Below are 17,963 nucleotides of genomic sequence, written 5' to 3'. Positions count from 1 at the left end.
CTCGCTCCTCTACTTAAAGGCCCAATTTGACCTCTTTCCCCGCCTCCCTCGAACCAATCCCAGCCGTTCATCACCGACCATTACATCCAATGCATAAATTTTTATTTAATTTTTGTCCGCCGTCAATTTCGGGATCTAACGGATGTGGTTATTCGCTGCCTTCCTAAAAAAATTAGGTCGCGCAGGATTTCATTAATTATTACAGCGTCCTAGGAAGGAGAGCATATATTAATCAAGTCCTCCAGAACAGACGTACCGAACGCGCTCGATTAGGCAAAATACGTACTCGCGGCAACTGTAGGTCGTGTGGTGCATGGCTGGAAGCGGGACACACGTGATTGTTCGATTGAGCGAGTGAGAAGATTTGAGGAGAAAATGAAAGTGACCGATTGAGTGGCAGACCACATGTTTCATTTGACATCTACTTCCACGTGACGCGGCTAATGAGGTTGCATTCTTTCCCACGTGTTTCCTTTGGTGATTGTGATTTGTGGGTTTGTGATCGGCGAGCCGCGTTGGCAATAATTCTGCAACGCTGTAACTGTTACATCGTTACTGTAGTTTATTTGTTCGCGCTATGCTTGGATTAACGAGGAAGGAAATAATAAAAAGAAGGTAATTTTTAGTTTCTACACTTCATTTCATGTTTTTGCGTGTGAATAACAGGAAAATAAAAAATTCGATTGGAAATATATTTATTTTTTATTTGGAAAATTGAGGGGTAAGTTGGTACTTTTATCTTCAATTATTATTTTATTGTAATGTTATAAAAACAAAAAAGAAAATATATGAATGAAAAATTAACACAAATTAACATCATTTTTCCTAGTTTCAAAAAAAAAAATCATTTTTCCTTTTCTAAAATGCATATAAAATATAAAGTGTTTTTCTTTTCTATTGGTTTGTACGGATAAAAACAAAGCTGATATTCTTTTCCTCTCGTTTTCCAACTATGGATTGTTTTCGCTAAATAAAACTTGGATAATGGACTTGAAATTTGCATTTATAATTTGCGTTCCTCGCAATGTAAACGCCTGGGCCCTTGGTCCTCCTTTGGCAACTCAGCTTGCCACCCTCTGAAGCCCAAAGCACTTGCAGAATAAATTTTTAAAATGATTAAAATTTAAATGTTTAATAATAAAAATCAAATTAATCGAGTCCATTTAGATTGATCCAAATTAATTGGATTTGATTTATTAAATTAGGTTTTATATTGGGCTTTTTTTTGGATTGATTTCACTCCTTTTATAATTAATTTCAGTTATATTCCATATTAATATTTTAATTTCAGTCATGATGACAATTAATTAAATAATTTATAAAATGAGTCAACAACCAAATTTGGTTTGTTAAATTTAAATCTGTTTGATTAAGTTTTTTTAATTAATTTATTAAAAATATCAACCTGATCATACTGGTTCCACAATATTTCTGAATATCTGAAAATAATTTTTATAAAGAAAGTAGTTATCTTTTTTAACTATGTTGGTATTTATCTCATTTAGATTTCTTTCTATACTGATGAGGTTAAGAAAAGCATGTTTATATACAACATTTTAAGGATTTGCTTTTTCAAAAGATCTTCCACGCTAAATAAGTTTGAAAAACCAAATTACAAAGAAAGTAAAAAAAACAATAATCTAAAGTAAAGAAAGATCTACTAAAGTAAAGAAATGAAGTCATTGATGCTAAAAAGGTATATAAATAAGATTTCAAATATGAGCGAAGTATGGTCAAAATGGTAAAAATGCTATTGCTGGTGTAATAAGATTGAACGATTCTGCTACTAAAATGACATTACTTGGGTTTTGCAATTTAATAGACAATATTACCCCTAATAAAGTAAAAAAAAAGGAAATAATTGCACTAATTTTACAAATCTAGTCTAGACGTCTAAGAAGTTCAAAACTGAACCTTTCCAATACACATGCACCCGCTATTGACAGTGGAGATTTGGACAGTCCCACTGCTGATTGTCTGACACTCATAACATGTGCTGTACAACAAAGATGTGTTATCTAAACAAATATATTTTGGAATCCGTAGTGTTATCATGTTGCATCAACTATGAAATGAGATATTTCAATAACAATGTAATTAAAAACCAAATAATTAAAAAGTCTCATGTTTTTCCTATTTACTTAGATCTCGTTAGACCATTAATACCATTGAAAATATTATTTCCCGCAGAGAATTAAAGAACCTTCTATCTCTATAAATTTATTAAGGAATTCTCTTGCATTTCTCTTCAAATCGTTGATCATTAATAAAAAGAAAAAGAAAAACTCTATTTCTAAAAAAATGTGTCAACTTGTATCTCAGGATAGCAGCTCAATGGAAGCAAAAATGCAAAATAAAAAAAAATAAAATTATTTTAATTTAAATAAAATTATTTTAATTTTTTAAATAAAAAATTTTATAATAAAATTAGATACGACTGATATGAATAAAATTTCAAATTTCAAAAATTTAAAATTTCTTTTAATAAAAAATATTTGTATTAACTCCTTAATGTTATCAAAAAGAACTTTTTTCAAGTAACAAATGAAAACTTAAATATAAAAAATTTATCTTCATAAATTAAACTACCTCAACAAAATTTAATAAATATAAAAAAGATCATTACATTTGAGATTATATTAAAATTAACTTATCATTGAATAAACAATTAAACATTACATAACATGTTCCCAACACTAATAGAAAAAATTACAAAAAATTATTATATATATTATTATGTAAATTTTTATATAAAAAATGAATCGTAAAAAATAATCAGTATCTGAATTTTTTTTTCTAAAAATATTTATGACGTTCGAAAAAACAATAATTAACAAAATTTTTTATTTATAAAAAATAATTTTATGGTTCAAAAATTATTTTTAAAAAAACATTTTACAGCTCTTTCTCAGATAATTTTTTACATAAACTTAATTATGCAAGACCTTTGAAATTAATAAATATTTTTTATCTAATAATTTTACAAAAAAATATAAAAAATATGTTTAATATTTAAACCATTTTTCCATAAATAAACGAAATTTAATTATTCTACATGCAACCGATTCCCATTTATCGCCACTTCTTTTGGAATAGATAAAAGGGAGTATATCCCCATGATTTTACATCCAAATGAGGTAATTGGAACAGTTGTATGCCATTTATAATTATATATGAACAAAAGATAATGCACATATTATCCCATAAACAAGGTCCAGAATGCTAAAACATGGAAGGACAGCCTCCTAGGCATACATTTAACTTTCAATCGAGCGAATCAGGAAAGCAATAGTAAGCAGAGTTTCTTAATGAGGCTTCCACCTGGCAATCATCTTCTTAAAGCAGCTGTGACACAGGGATCAGGACTCGGGCTGCTGCATGCAAAAGCTGCTAAACAAGGATATTTACTATCACAGCCAGGACAATAATACCAAACACAAAGTGGAAGAATATCAACTCGTCATCAATGTACGCCTCTCTCCACCTGTGCCCACACATGTCCCCCATTTGTCTCCAACCACAAATAACACCACATACATGCTCCTCACAGAGGTGTAAATTCTAAGAGACACGAGGAACCCTGTTTGGTCCCCTCCACCTCTCCATACTCCATCAATCCCCTCCCATTTTAACTTCAAGTCTTTCTGCCCCTCTCTTTCTCTCTTCAATCCATCCTCTTAACTAATTTAAGAACAAAACACTAATAAAAGTAACCATTTAACTTTATATCATTACTTCACCGTACTTGCTTTTATAATCTTTTAACAAATTATAAATCACTGAACGTCACACCCCACAACCGCACATAGAGACAGAGACACAGACAGAGACAGAGAGAGCGCGAGGAACGTCAATGAACAACAGTGAAGAGTTCAAAAGCAAAGCTTAATATTCACAATGTCGGGGTTAAGGATATGTTATCAGATTAATAAGCTAATATATATGCATAACCAAACCCATCATACCGTGACCTGCATAGACAGATGGCCACGAAACCGCCGCCTCTCTTCCCTTATTATTATTACCGGCCCAAAGAAAGAGCAGCCTTCACGTCTAATCTCCATGCAAAGCCACCACCCTCCATTCTCCACACGTCACATGGTACTGTGATAGAGCTTCTCTCCTTCCCATTTCCACAAGCCTTGTGGTTTTGCACCCTCACCCTGCACGTGAACGCTCGCTTGCTCCCTAGCGCCGCTGTCACCGGCGCTTTATCCTTCATCACCAGCCACACTACCACTTCTCCCCTTCCGCCTTCTCCTCCTCCCACCATCTTCCTGTATGCCTCGTTCGTCCATGTTACCCTCCCAAAACCATCAGATATCATACCGGGACACGTGTCCCTCTCCAGATTCGTCCTCCTCTCATCGTCCGTACACCCCAGCCCATCAGCATCCACCCACGCGTCCGTAATACATTCTACAGTTACACATGACCCAACAACCACCCTCATCACATGTGGCGTCACAACCGTCTGATAATCTGACATGCCAAAACCTCCGGATATCACCATCCGGTCATGATCCTTCCCATTGGTACCAAAGCTAAGCCAGGTGGGAACGCTCTTTGCTTGCTTTGGTGAAAGCAGCTGCACCGGTGTTTCTCTTCCGGGACTGTCCTTACAGTCAGGAGTCTCCGGTAGGAGAGGAAGAGTCACCACCGCATCCACGTTCTCCTCGCTCAAACCTTTTCTTTTTCTATTATTGCTCCCATTGTTACACCTCTTACTATTACTCCCGTTTGCGGAGGTAAACCTTCTCCTCCCTCTGCCAGATCTGGAACCAGCCTCACTCATCTCCGGCGATGATCCACATGAGACTGAACCGACGTTGGCCGGTTTGGGAGCAATCGGCCGGAATCTCATCATTATTCGATCAACTTTCGACATATCATATGCACCCCCACCGTACCTCGCTATGCAGCAACCTCCCCTACCGTCCATTTTGCACTTTTTTTTCTCTCTCTCGGTGAACCCCCGACACCCTCAGCTTCTACCTTCTCTCCTCCCCTCTATTTTTTTCCGTCCCGCTAATTTAACGACGATAGGCACACGTTCAGCCTAAAGGCTCCAAGAGAAGGACTATATTTATAAGAGCTGTGGGCTCGACGCGTGTGGATCTCCGACACGTGTATATCAGTAGGGTTTAACAGCACAGAAAGGGGATTGGCTGAAATCAGTAACGTGGTGTTGCGGTTTCCAGCGGGACCCGCTGAATGTGAGGATTTCTGAATGGGCCCCACCGTAAAACCAATGGGATCGCTAGGAGTGTCGACTACTGGCGCCATTAGGGGGGCACGTATACATCTGACCTCGTGCTATGTGTAATGCTTCAGAGGGGGCTTTCTCTTTGCTGTTTTTCAGTTTTTTATTTTTTTAAACATTTTGTTTGGTATTACTCGTGATGGAGGAAGAAAATATATATTTGGAATGAAAAATAAAGTAGTAAATAAATAATTATATGTTTTTTTAAGAAGAAAATATTTTATACATTTATAAATGTATTTTATGGATTTTGAAATGAAATTAAAAATGTGAAGATAAAGTAATAATTTCCTCTTATTTATTCATTATTCTTTATAATAAAAAGAATATATTTTTGCCAACTCATCCGATTAAAAAAAAAAACCAAAATTTTGCATCCATCATTTTTTTCTCTTCCATTCTCTTCTACCATTCTTACTTCAACCAAACAAAGAACATAGGTTATCCCTGATAGTTCGAGAAGGAAGACACGTGGGCCAATTGTATTTTGATATGAATAAAGACGAATGTTAATTTTGCAGGGATGAAGATGGCGCCACCTGGACGGTTGGCGTTGACACGGATCTCGGGTCTGAGACGTGGGATACCGGTGACGTCATCACGAGGAAGAGAGAGAAAGTGGATATTTATCTGGAGTCCCAGTGTTAGGAGTACGTAAATGCCCTGGTGTTAATGCTCACATTCACGAAAATGCCATTACTTAGCAGCTCCCTAGCTAGCCTGCCCTGCGATTGCTGATGTGTTGGTCTTGCTTCTGGAGTTGAGCGTCAACATTTATTCAACATTCACATTTAACACCATCAACTTGTGCTATATAAAAATCACAAATTTAATTAAATTATTAATATTGTCATTTATTTACCAAATTTGTCCATTAAATTTTAAAAATAAATATATGTACACGATATTTTCATGAAAATATTGATTAATGATATTATTAATATATTTTTTAAAAATTATATATTTTATTTAATAAAAATCTAAAAAAAAATTAACATATCAGACTTAAAAGTATCCAAAACCAGCAGATTTCTCCATATACACCAAACTTAAAACTCCAAATATTAAGTAAAAAATTTGAACTAACATCAGAACAAACACATACACAAACTCTAAAAGCTTAAAATTGCTAAAAACAACTTTGAATGTAAGTATATGATACACAAACACGTACATCTATATGCATTTGATTAACATGTATTTTAATTATTGAATTTACTTAATTTCTTTTAATATTTTAGTGTTTGGAAGAAAATTATACATAAATTATGCAACGGACAAATATATAATAATAAATTGGCAATTCAATAAGAATAAAGAATGTAATGTCAATCACGTTACAAGCAAAGCTAGAAGTAGAAGAGAAAGGAAGCAATGTGATTGGTAATGCTATGAACTCATCCAACCATTGATGCCTTATCATATCATAATATTTATCCATCCACGTTTCCATTCTCCTGATGTTCCAAGTCCACCATCCTTCTTATTGATGACTTTTCTATATTAATAAATCCTTAATATCTATCCATACATATTAACATTCAACATTAATTATTGTTGTTTACCACATGCATAAATATTAACATTAATGATTTTTTTTAATTGGTTGACTATAATATATCCTTCAATTTATAATATTAAAAATTATAAATTTTCTATTTTCTTACGAGAACGTCGACTATCAATTTATTTAACTATTACATTAAAAAAATCTAACATACACCAAGCTTTAATTTGAGAGCGATTTAAAATTATTATATAATTAGACAAACCGTATATATTCAGGTAGAGTTGATGCATGATCTCAAAGAATCTAGCAAAGGCAAATGCCATCATACAATGCAACATAATGGGAAGTTACAAACTCAAATTTATTTATTTATATGTATCTAGGAGACTATGACATTGTTAACTATATATGGTACAAAATTTCAAATCACATGTTATTTTTATGTGCCTCTTTCTTTTGGCCAATGCTTTATTTCTTGTGTGAATAAAAGCATATGGAGAAAAAGTTACCCTACCCTCCCACCACTCCATGATTTTGAGAGTGCTGGCCAGTGGCCACCTCTATGAGGACTACTCGGGTGGATTTTCTTTCCTTCCAAACAGAAAAGCAGAATTCCTTTGCTTCCATCAAATGGGATTTAGCCAAGTCATGTGAATCATTCGTACGTTTGAGATGAACACGTGTCCTCGTGGTGGCACCCTGGAAATTAACTCTCCCTCACGTTTGTATAGGTAACATCAGCTTTTTGAAATTTTCAAGAGCTCTGCTCCAACACAGCCACACACACCTTATTCAATGATTCGTGTATGGAAAAACATTTTCTGGTGGACCCCTTTTTGAAGTACACGTATGCAAACAAATTAATAACTTGCAACCCTTGAAACTAATGCTAGCCACTGATCGTGATCTGTCATGTATGTGTTCAATCTGGTCCACTCATTCAACATCATTCACATCTAGATTAATTATTTTCTCTGCCAAAAACAGTTTTTGATACTAGGCCTTTTTTTGACCATTATTAGACACTTCAACCTTTTTTTTTTCAAAATTAAAATATATAATTATTAAATCTTTAATTAATCAGTAAAATATTTGAATAGACATTTGATTAGATAACTTTATATAAAAAATCCATTAAAAAGTCATAAATTAATCTCCATATTATTTTTCTCCTTTATTTGCCAAAAACTTTACTTAATTAAGCAATATTGATTAGAAAATGAAATTAATTAGGACCAAGAAGAGTTGATTATGTGTAGGTTGCCTACATTGATTATGTGTATATGATTATTCAAAGATTCTATCATATCACGCATAACTAAGAGGAAAAACGTCCTTACCATTGCCATTACAACTATTGGGAAAAAGAATGATAGTTGTATTATTTAATTTCTTTTGGTAATGAATAGATTTTATAAATAAATAACTTAATATTGTTAAATTTTACATTTCAATTAGTTAATTTATTATTTTTAATATTAATTTATAAAACCCAATTCAATTCAATCAAATCAGATTAGATCATTTAATAATGACTATAAGCTGAAAAATGAAAATTAAACTGAATTCAAGTTAAATAAAAATCAGAAAGTCCATGATTACGGAGTAGCTTGTTATTGAAAAACAAAAGGGGATGCGATTGACCAACGTTGAGTGGCATCTAAAGAAAAGTGATAATGACATGTTTAGATTTGGAAGAGACAAGATCATCTCCATGTCTATTCTTTAGAATTTGTGCCAATAAATTTAGGTCACCTTTCACATAAATGGTTCGTCCACCCCAAAGGGAAGGGAAAGACTTGTGATCTATCTATCCATCAACCTTTCCTTTTCTATATTCCCATCCCAGCAGCATGAGGTATCAATCTTTAATAATGCCATACACTTCTACCTTATATTATTTATAATTCAAACTTGAGACTTTATTACCCTTAAAACGACGGGAATACCAATAGATTGTAGCCCATTAGTAAGGACTAATTATAACAGAAATTTATTTTCAAATACTTAGGTCTAGATAATTGAAGTTTCCTATAGAGAGAGACAGCTTGGTATGAAATTCCAATAATAATAAAGTATATATAAAAAGGAAGATATATATAACATCAAAGATGCAAGCATTGCATCGGCTAGGGACATGAATCTCTCCAACTAATAATCCATACTAATTGGTACAGGTCGCTTTAGCAATGTTCACAGCCAAAATGCTTAATCTACCTCTGAAGATGATGATAAAGATAAGGGCATTAATTAAATTAATCTGATCATGTGTGGATTTAATTAGATGAATGAGAACAACCTTTGTCCTCGAGTCTTTGCCACCCACATGGCACCCATTTGATTGTGTCCCTCAACTTTTGAGTTGGCTAATTTCAATTGTTTAATTACCATGATTAGCAAGTTTTTCTGTGCCCTAGTAAAGTCATCAATTAATCTTCATTTTGCTTCCAATGAGTTTCCTATTCACTTTCTTGTTTATACATGACCTTGTTTGCTTCATTGAAGAACAACTGCGTGCTTCATAAGCAATTAACTGTGGAGGCCACTCCATGTTTTTAGCTAAGCATCTTAGACTTAAAAGAGTTGTGTTTGTTCAAAATACATACGTTGATGGATTAGCTTAGTTATCTTCAATCAACATCCTCTTCTTGAATTAAGATCAAATCTGTATGACTTTTATGAATTGGTGGGTATGCTTTGTCTCGCGTTTTGAGTATGGTTTTCTACCTATTTTTCTGATTGAATTTGGTTCAAGTGAATGAAAAATAGCCTACTGCCTTTTAATTTAGATGGCTAACGGGCATTTATATTAATTTTGAGATTTCAGGATCAAACCTCCTCTCGGTACTCTTTTTTTTTATAAAAAAATAAATGAATTACAATAAAAAATACATTTGATTAAATAGTATATCTATCATGAAAATAGGACAGAGTTAGGTTAGGTTTGAAATTAATTGATTAATGCTTGAGAATAAAATAAAAATGAAAACATTAGGTAGGACCCATGAAGTAACTAGGATCAGACTTATCTATCAATCCATGAAATGAGTTTATCTCTTAGCTATAATCTTAGTTATTATAGGAAAATCACATTATACTCCATCATTCTAATAATAGAAGTTAAAAATAATTTTAAAAATGGTCTATGTCAAATATAGGCAAAAGTTTCATACTATGCATATATGTAAGATAAAGACATTGATTATTCCAACCTTAAATATTTCATTAAACAAAAGGAATAGGACACAAAAGCACAGCTTTTGTTGATTATTTTAGGTTAGTGCTTCCCATATTTAGCTAGAAGGTTGTCCCCCATTTCATGATTTCAGCATCTGCAACCAATCATATTCCAACACATCAAAATATTAAAATATTTACCACTCCTTGAACCTTGTTCTCAATCCCCTTAATTAATTGGGTTTCTGCCACGTGTTGATGGACAGCTGGAGCATCTCACTCTGCAAAGGTCGCTATGCCTAGATTAGGTTGGTGCAAACTTTTGCGTATCCAAGAATTGGACTAGATCTAGAAACAGTAGAACACGACACTATTCTACAATACAGAAATATATCTACCCTTCCCTGCTTGGATAAGGAAACCCTAATTTTTAATTTTATACTTTATTTTTGCATGGATATAAATGGCAAAAGAGTTGCTAAAGGTGGAAAATGAGGATATCCTGCTAGCTTATGAGAATGATGCATAGAGAATCAATTAATTTACTTGACAAGCAATTTTTTCCTTTATTTTTTTTTTCTATGGACTGAGACTCATGACATTGGCAATCTAATACAAGGTGATTAAATTAGATATGAATTTAAGAATCATATAAGGTTCAACCTGTTTCCTTCTTGAAGACAGTATAATTAATTATTATGCGGAAAGAAATTCTTTAGTCCTACCTAAGAAGGAAAATGAAAGAAATGATGGATTAATAGAATACTAACTACTATTATTAGCATGTAGTTTCTCTTCCAGGAAGTCGATTCTTCAGGCGCATGGATGGCCAATGATCGATCCTTCAGATGTATGGATGGCTCGATGACCAACAAAATTTTCTCCTCGTTCTCTTCCTCGACTCTAGCAAAGGATGGCATGCTTCTCACTTTTCTTGGCTTTAGTGGTGATGTTCTGAAATTAGTAAGGGGTATTTTGGTAAGTTTGGTCGGGTGTGTCTTCTTTATTTTCTTTATTTATTTATTTTTTTTGTTTTCTAGTAATGCGTTTGTATTCTCCCACCACAGTCACATAAGCTGTATGTATTTTTCCATCGTCAGGTGGCTGTTTAAATCCATCCGGCGCCATGTGGACGCGATCCCCGAAGTCACGGGATTTATTATCTCACGGGACCAGAGAGATGAACAGGGTAAGGCCTCCCGCGCATAACTTTGAGGCCGGTCTAGCTTGTCAACGCGAGTTCTAGGCTTATACGTGAGGCAGATCTAACTGTTGGGTCTTAATAGAGTTGAGGTTTGGCCTTTCCAGCATGAGGCTAGCCTGAGCCAGGGTGTCCAGGTCCGGTTATCATCAAGTGCTCTTTTATCTGCTCATTAATTATTTCATGATTAATGAGGGGGTAAATCCCAAAACTCCAATTATTACTGCACAACTCTAAGAGAGTTCTTGTCAAAACATCTCCTTTTCGCCTTTACCTATTTTAAACTTGCGGTTTTGATTTCACCTGTTGCTCTACATGTTGCGCTTTTGATTTCAAGGGCTAATCAGTCATAACAGAGCAAATGCTAATTTCTCAATATTCATATACCTGATCTTGGTGTTTTTAGGTACCTTACTGACGTAAAAGATGGGCTTCTGGGTCCCCACCTTTTCCCTCACTAGCACGACATTTATTGTCTGTTCGGATGCGACTAAGTAGATCAACAACTCTTCTCCTGCGAGGGGACTGCTAAGCACATGGGGAGAGCTGAGATATTCCTTAAGACTTTTGAAGGCCTTTCGGCAATCCTCTGACCACTCAAAGTTTAGGACTTTCCGTAGCTACTAAAGAAGGGTACACATCTCTCCGTTGACTTAGACACAAATCTGTTAAGAGCTACCACTCTTTCCGTAAGTCTCTATACATCCTTTACACAAGTCGGCTCGAGCATACTCAAAATGGCTTGTACCTTTTCTGGGTTTGATTTTATGCATTTCCCATTGACCATGTACCCTAAAAATTTTCCTTCTTTGATAAAGAAGCACATTTCGCTAGGTTCAACCTCATTCTATATCGCTGTAGTACCCGGAAGACCTCTTCTAAGTCAATCAGGTGTTGCTAGAAAATTTAGCTTTTAACTACCATGTAATCAACGTATACCTTCACATTTCTCCCTATCTGATCTTTGAAGATTTTATTCATCAACCGTTGGTATGTTGCCTCAGCGTTTTTCAACCCAAAAGGCATAGCATTGTAGCAATATGTCATATCTTCAGTTATGAAGGAAGTCTTTTCTTTATCCAACCTGTCTATAGAGATTTGATGATACTCTGACATTGCATCTAAAGACGATAAGTAATCAAAACCGACCATAGAGTCAACTATTTTATTAATATCTGAGAGGGAATTAAACAATCTTTTGGGCACGTCTGGTTTAAATCAGTGAAGTTTATACACATTCTATACTTCCTATTGGCTTTTTTCACTAACACAGGGTTAGCTAATCATTATGGATACATCACTTTCCTAATAAACCCGGCTCCCTCTAACTTCTCTACCTCTTCCCTCGTAGCCTGTTATTTCTCCTTCCCGAAGACTCTTTTTTTTTTGTTTCACTGGCTTGGCTCCGGGGAGGATGTTCAGCTTGTGGTTCATTACTTCTGGATCAATTCCTGACATATCCGAAGGCTTCCAGGAAAAGCTTGAGTCGTGCCCCCAGATTAGGGTCATCGCAGCTTCCTTCTGGCTTTCTTCTAAACTTGATTATATGTTGAAGACCTTATCGCTTTCTTTTTTGGATAATGGGAAGGTCTCTAACTTGTCCACATGCTCAGTTATGGTCTCCTTCTTTTCATCTCGAACCTCCATAACTTTGGGGCTTATTTCTTCTGTTTGGGCGCATTGTTCCTCCACTATGGTCAGGTATAAAACTTTAGCCTCCTCATGTCTTCCCCGAATGACTCCAGTCCTTGCCTTTGTTGGAAATTTCATGGTTAGATATCGAATGCTGATTACTGCTTCAAAGTCATAGAGTATCGTTCTTCCTAGAATGGCACTGTAACTCAAGGTAACTTCACCACCAAAAATACAACGTAGTGAGTCCGTGACAGGGGTGTAACAGCCCAGAAATCCGGACCGCTACCGGCGCTAGGATCCAGATCGGCGTAAGGCCGCCGGGACCCGTAGCAAGCCTGACATATAATCTGTAAACCTGTAAATCCCATACATGATCAAACAATCTCAAAAGAATTCTGTAAACATTCTCATATGTCAACCAAACTCAACCTGTACATTACATTATCATAAACATAAACCACCACTGGAGCCCTCATCAAAAGCTCCAATGGGGTATCTCATCATAACATAAAGCTTGGTTGAATCATAACATCATAAACATATCTCTGGATCATGTATATAAAAGTGGGATAACAACATATATTGGTCAAGCACAACTCTATCCTCAATATCCAAATTACATAACATACTATAATATCTTACATTACATCATAATACAAATGTCATGTCCATAAACTAGCTATTACACAATCATACTTCAAACTCTGGCTAACCTCCTGGTCTACCCTGTACCTGCACATCTGGGGTTAGGGGAGAGGGGTGAGCTACAAAGCCCAGTGAGCAGAATAAAGAAAACATATACTAAAATTTCATGCTTTCATGAAATGCAACACATCACAAACATATCACATAAGGATGGTATTGTCACCTGTAGTCCTCAACATAATCCAAACGTGCCAGGGGCGTAGAATGGGCCTCACTGGTCTTTCTCTTACATAACATAACGTAACATAACATTCCAATATGCCAGGGGCGTAGAATGGGCCTCACTGGTCTTTCTCTTACTCTGTGCCAGGGGCGTAGAATGGGCCTCACTGGTCTTTCTCTACCATGACATCATCATATCATAACATAAGAGGACTAGAGGATCATCCAATAACCAATCCACATCCACATCATATTATGCAATGCAACACATTCGTGATTACTAATGCAAACACCCTATAATATCACATGGCATATATGATGCATGAACATGCTCAAAAAGTTATATTTCATTTATTTAAAAACTTAAGGTTTATTCCACTCACCTCTGGCTAGCTCTGACAACTCTGTAGCAGCTGGCTCACTGCTGGGGTCCTCGGTTCCTCGGGTCCGAACCGACACAGGTGGACTCCAATGAGGGACCAACATACATAAACATAACTCTAATATAGTCCCCAAAAACCCCCTAAAACATCATGAAACATCCATAGAAGAACATGCATGAAATGGCTGAATAGGGCACTTTCGGCGGCACCTTCGGCGGCCGAAAGTCCCAGACAGATCCGAAAGTCAGGCACTTTCGGCGGCACCTTCGGCGGCCAAAAGTCCCAGACAGATCCTAAAGTCCTCTTTCGGGGGCAAGCTTCGGCAGCCGAATGCTGCCTCCACAAGGGGGGGTTCGGCGGCCGAAAGTTCCTTCGGCTGCCGAACCTGGTTTCTCCCAAATGGGCAGAAACTTGGCTCAAACGAGCCTCTTGCATCCCCAAGCCTCAAATCATGCATAAACTTGTTCTAAAACATGCATACATATCATACATTACACCTAGGGGTCTCAAACTAGCATATACCCCAACTACAACACTTCAAACACACATCAACAACATACATTGTCCATAAATCACATAAAACCTAACATAGCTCAACTAACTTAAACATGCATTTCTACCCCATAAAACTTCATAAAACTTGTTTAAAACATACATTGAGCTTAAGATCGACTCTTACCTCTTGAAGATCGAGAAAGAGACGACCAAAACTCGGAGATCCAAGCAAATGAGCTCCTGAGTTTCCAAAGCTCCAAACTTGTTTAAAATGCTCAAAACTTGCAATGTGAGGTTAAAACTCAAGAAAAATGGAGGAGATTTGAAGAAAGAACACAAGATTTGGGGAGAGGGAGGTCGGAAGCTAGCTGTGGCCGAAAATGGGAGAAAGCTCCCCCATTTCGGCTAAGTGCCCCTTTTATAGGTGGCTGGCCAGGCCACGTTCGGGGGCCGAATGTGCCTCCGCATGCATGCCATGTTCGGCGGCCGAACTTGAGTTTCGGCGGCCGAACCTGGACTCCCCTTTTCTCATGCTTTCGGGGGCCTAACGTGCCTCCAAAACGCATGCATGTTCGGCGGCCGAACTTGACTTTCGGCGGCCGAACCTGGGTTTTCCTCCAAAGACTTTTCATACAAAACTCATGTAAAAACATACTTAAAATTATTAAAAACATGAAAACATATCATAAAAAACATACTTTTACCCTTCTAGAGGTTTTTGACATCCGAGATTCCACCGGACGGTAGGAATTCCGATACCAGAGTCTAGCCGGGTATTACATTCTCCCCCCCTTAAGAACATTCGTCCCCGAATGTTCCTCAACTAGTACATGCATAGCAAAATAACATAACATACATACATAACACCTAGCACACAAGGATACTAACCTCTAAAAGAGATGGGGATATTGCTGGAGCATGGACTCCCGTGTCTCCCAGGTGCATTCTTCTATATTGTGGTGGTTCCAAAGGACTTTCACCATCGGGATTTCCTTGTTCCTTAGCTTTCTGATCTGAGTGTCAAGAATCCGTACTGGCTGTTCTACATAGGTGAGATCCTCTTGGATCTCTACATCAGGCTCGCTAAGAACCTTGCCCGGATCTGACACAAACTTCCTCAACATGGAAACATGGAAAACCGGATGGATTCTTTGCATTGAAGCAGGTAAATCCAGCTTGTACGACACATTCCCGACCTTTTGCAAGATTTCGAAGGGTCCGATGTATCGTGGAGCTAGCTTACCTTTTTCCCGAACCGAACCACTCCTTTCATCGGAGACACCTTAAGCAATACCAGATCCCCCTCCTGAAACTCTACCTGTTTCCTGCGGATGTCTGCATAATTCTTCTGCCTGCTTGTAGCAGTCTTGATTCTCTCTCTGATAATGGGCACCACCCTGCTGGTGATCTCTACTAACTCAGGCCCTGCCAGGGCCTTCTCTCCTACTTCTTCCCAACAGACGGGTGATCTGCACTTCCTCCCATACAAAGCTTCATATGGAGCCATCCCGATGCTAGCATGATAGCTGTTATTGTAGGCGAACTCCACCAAGGGTAGATGTTGCCTCCAAGAACCGCCAAAATCTAGCACACACATTCTGAGCATATCCTCTATAGTCTGGATGGTCCTCTCTGACTGTCCATCAGTCTGGGGATGGAAGGCAGTACTGAAATCTAACCTGGTACCTATAGCATCCTGCAGACTCCGCCAAAACCTGGAGGTGAACTGGGGCCCTCTATCTGACACTATAGACACTGGGACCCCATGCAGCCTGACAACCTCATCAACGTACACTTGCGCCAACTTATCCACAAAGTAGTTGCTCCTAACAGGGATGAAGTGAGCAGATTTAGTGAGTCTATCCACAATCACCCATATGGAGTCTAATCTGTTGGATGTTGCCGGTAACCCCACTACGAAGTCCATAGCTATATTCTCCCATTTCCACTTTGGAATCGGCAGTGGGTTCAACATACCAGCCGGCTTCTGATGTTCCAGCTTCACCCTCTGACATACTTCGCAGGCTGACACAAACTGTGCCACCTCTCTTTTCATAGCTGGCCACCAATACACTCTTTTTAGATCTTGATACATCTTGGTGGCTCCTGGGTGAACGCTGTACCTGGCATTATGAGCCTCTCTCATAATGTCTCCCTTTAGCCCTATGTCATCTGGTACACATAAACGGTTCCCATAGCGGAGGATCCCTTTACTGTCAAATCTGAACTCACTGTCCTTGCCTGACTGAACAGTCCTGGCAATCTTCACTAACTCTGGGTCCTCATGCTGTTTCTAAGCTACCTGCTCCAGAAACACGGGTGCCACTCTCATCTGTGCAATCAAAGCACCTGTACCAGACAACTCCAACTGTAGACCTTCATTCATGAGCTTATAAAACTCCTTCACCACCGGTCTCCTCTCTGTCGTAATGTGGGATAGACTGCCAAGTGATTTCCGGCTTAAGGCGTCCGCCACTACATTAGCCTTACCCGGATGGTACTGGATCTTGCAATCATAGTCACTGAGCAGCTCTACCCATCTCCTCTGCCTCAAATTCAGCTCTCTCTGGCTCAAGATGTGCTGCAGGCTCTTATGATCTGTAAAGATCTCACATTTTACCCCATAGAGGTAGTGCCTCCACATCTTGAGTGCAAAGATAACTGCTGCCATCTCAAGATCGTGTGTGGGGTAATTCATCTCATGCCTCTTTAGCTGTCTGGAAGCATAAGCGATCACCCTACCATTCTGCATCAACACACAACCCAAACCTACTCTGGATGCATCACAGAACACTGTGAAATCCTCATTGCTAGCTGGCAGAGCTAACACTGGTGCTGAAGTCAACCTTTTCTTGAGCTCCTCAAAGCTTTCTTCACACTGATCGGTCCACTCGAACCTCTGATTCTTTCTGGTCAATCTGGTTAGAGGAGCTGCAATTTTGGAGAAGTCCTGAACGAACCTCCTGTAATAACCAGCCAAACCCAAGAAACTTCTGATCTCAGTCACTGAGGTGGGTCTAGGCCAGTTAGTCACAGCCTCTACTTTCTTGGGGTCTACCTCTATTCCATTCTCTGACACTACATGCCCCAAGAATGAGATGCTCCTTAACCAGAACTCACACTTGGAGAACTTGGCATACAAGCCATGTTCCCTCAAGGTCTGTAGAACTATCCTCAGATGATGGGCATGCTCCTCTGCATTTTTGGAATACACTAAGATATCATCTATGAAGACAATAACAAAGTGATCCAGGTACTGTCTAAACACTCTGTTCATGAGATCCATGAATGCTGTAGGGGCGTTGGTTAACCCGAACGGCATTACAAGGAACTCATAGTGCCCATATCTGGTCCTGAAAGCTGTCTTCGGTATGTCCTCTTCTCTGATCCTCAGCTGATGGTACCCCGATCTTAGATCTATTTTGGAGAAAC

The 17,963-nt window shown here is 37.7% G+C and overlaps 1 protein-coding gene across 1 annotated transcript; it reads right to left on the bottom strand.

Annotated features, from left to right (window-relative positions):
* Nucleotides 1-3,133: 3,133 nt before the first annotated feature.
* LOC110630753 lies at nt 3,134-5,070 on the bottom strand. The gene has a single exon (XM_021778319.2). The coding sequence runs from the start codon at nt 4,940-4,942 to the stop codon at nt 4,022-4,024; it is 921 nt and encodes a 306-aa protein (XP_021634011.1). The 5' UTR covers nt 4,943-5,070; the 3' UTR covers nt 3,134-4,021.
* Nucleotides 5,071-17,963: the final 12,893 nt, after the last annotated feature.

This window comes from Manihot esculenta, chromosome 14 (assembly GCF_001659605.2).
Source record: "Manihot esculenta cultivar AM560-2 chromosome 14, M.esculenta_v8, whole genome shotgun sequence".
Lineage (NCBI taxonomy): Eukaryota > Viridiplantae > Streptophyta > Magnoliopsida > Malpighiales > Euphorbiaceae > Manihot > Manihot esculenta.
Note: the sequence above shows the minus strand (reverse complement) of the source record. Positions and strands in the feature narration are given on the sequence as shown.

Bases quoted from the DNA above. Each gene is read 5' to 3' on its own strand.
- LOC110630753 (XM_021778319.2), bottom strand. From the start codon at position 4,942: ATGGACGGTAGGGGAGGTTGCTGCATAGCGAGGTACGGTGGGGGTGCA.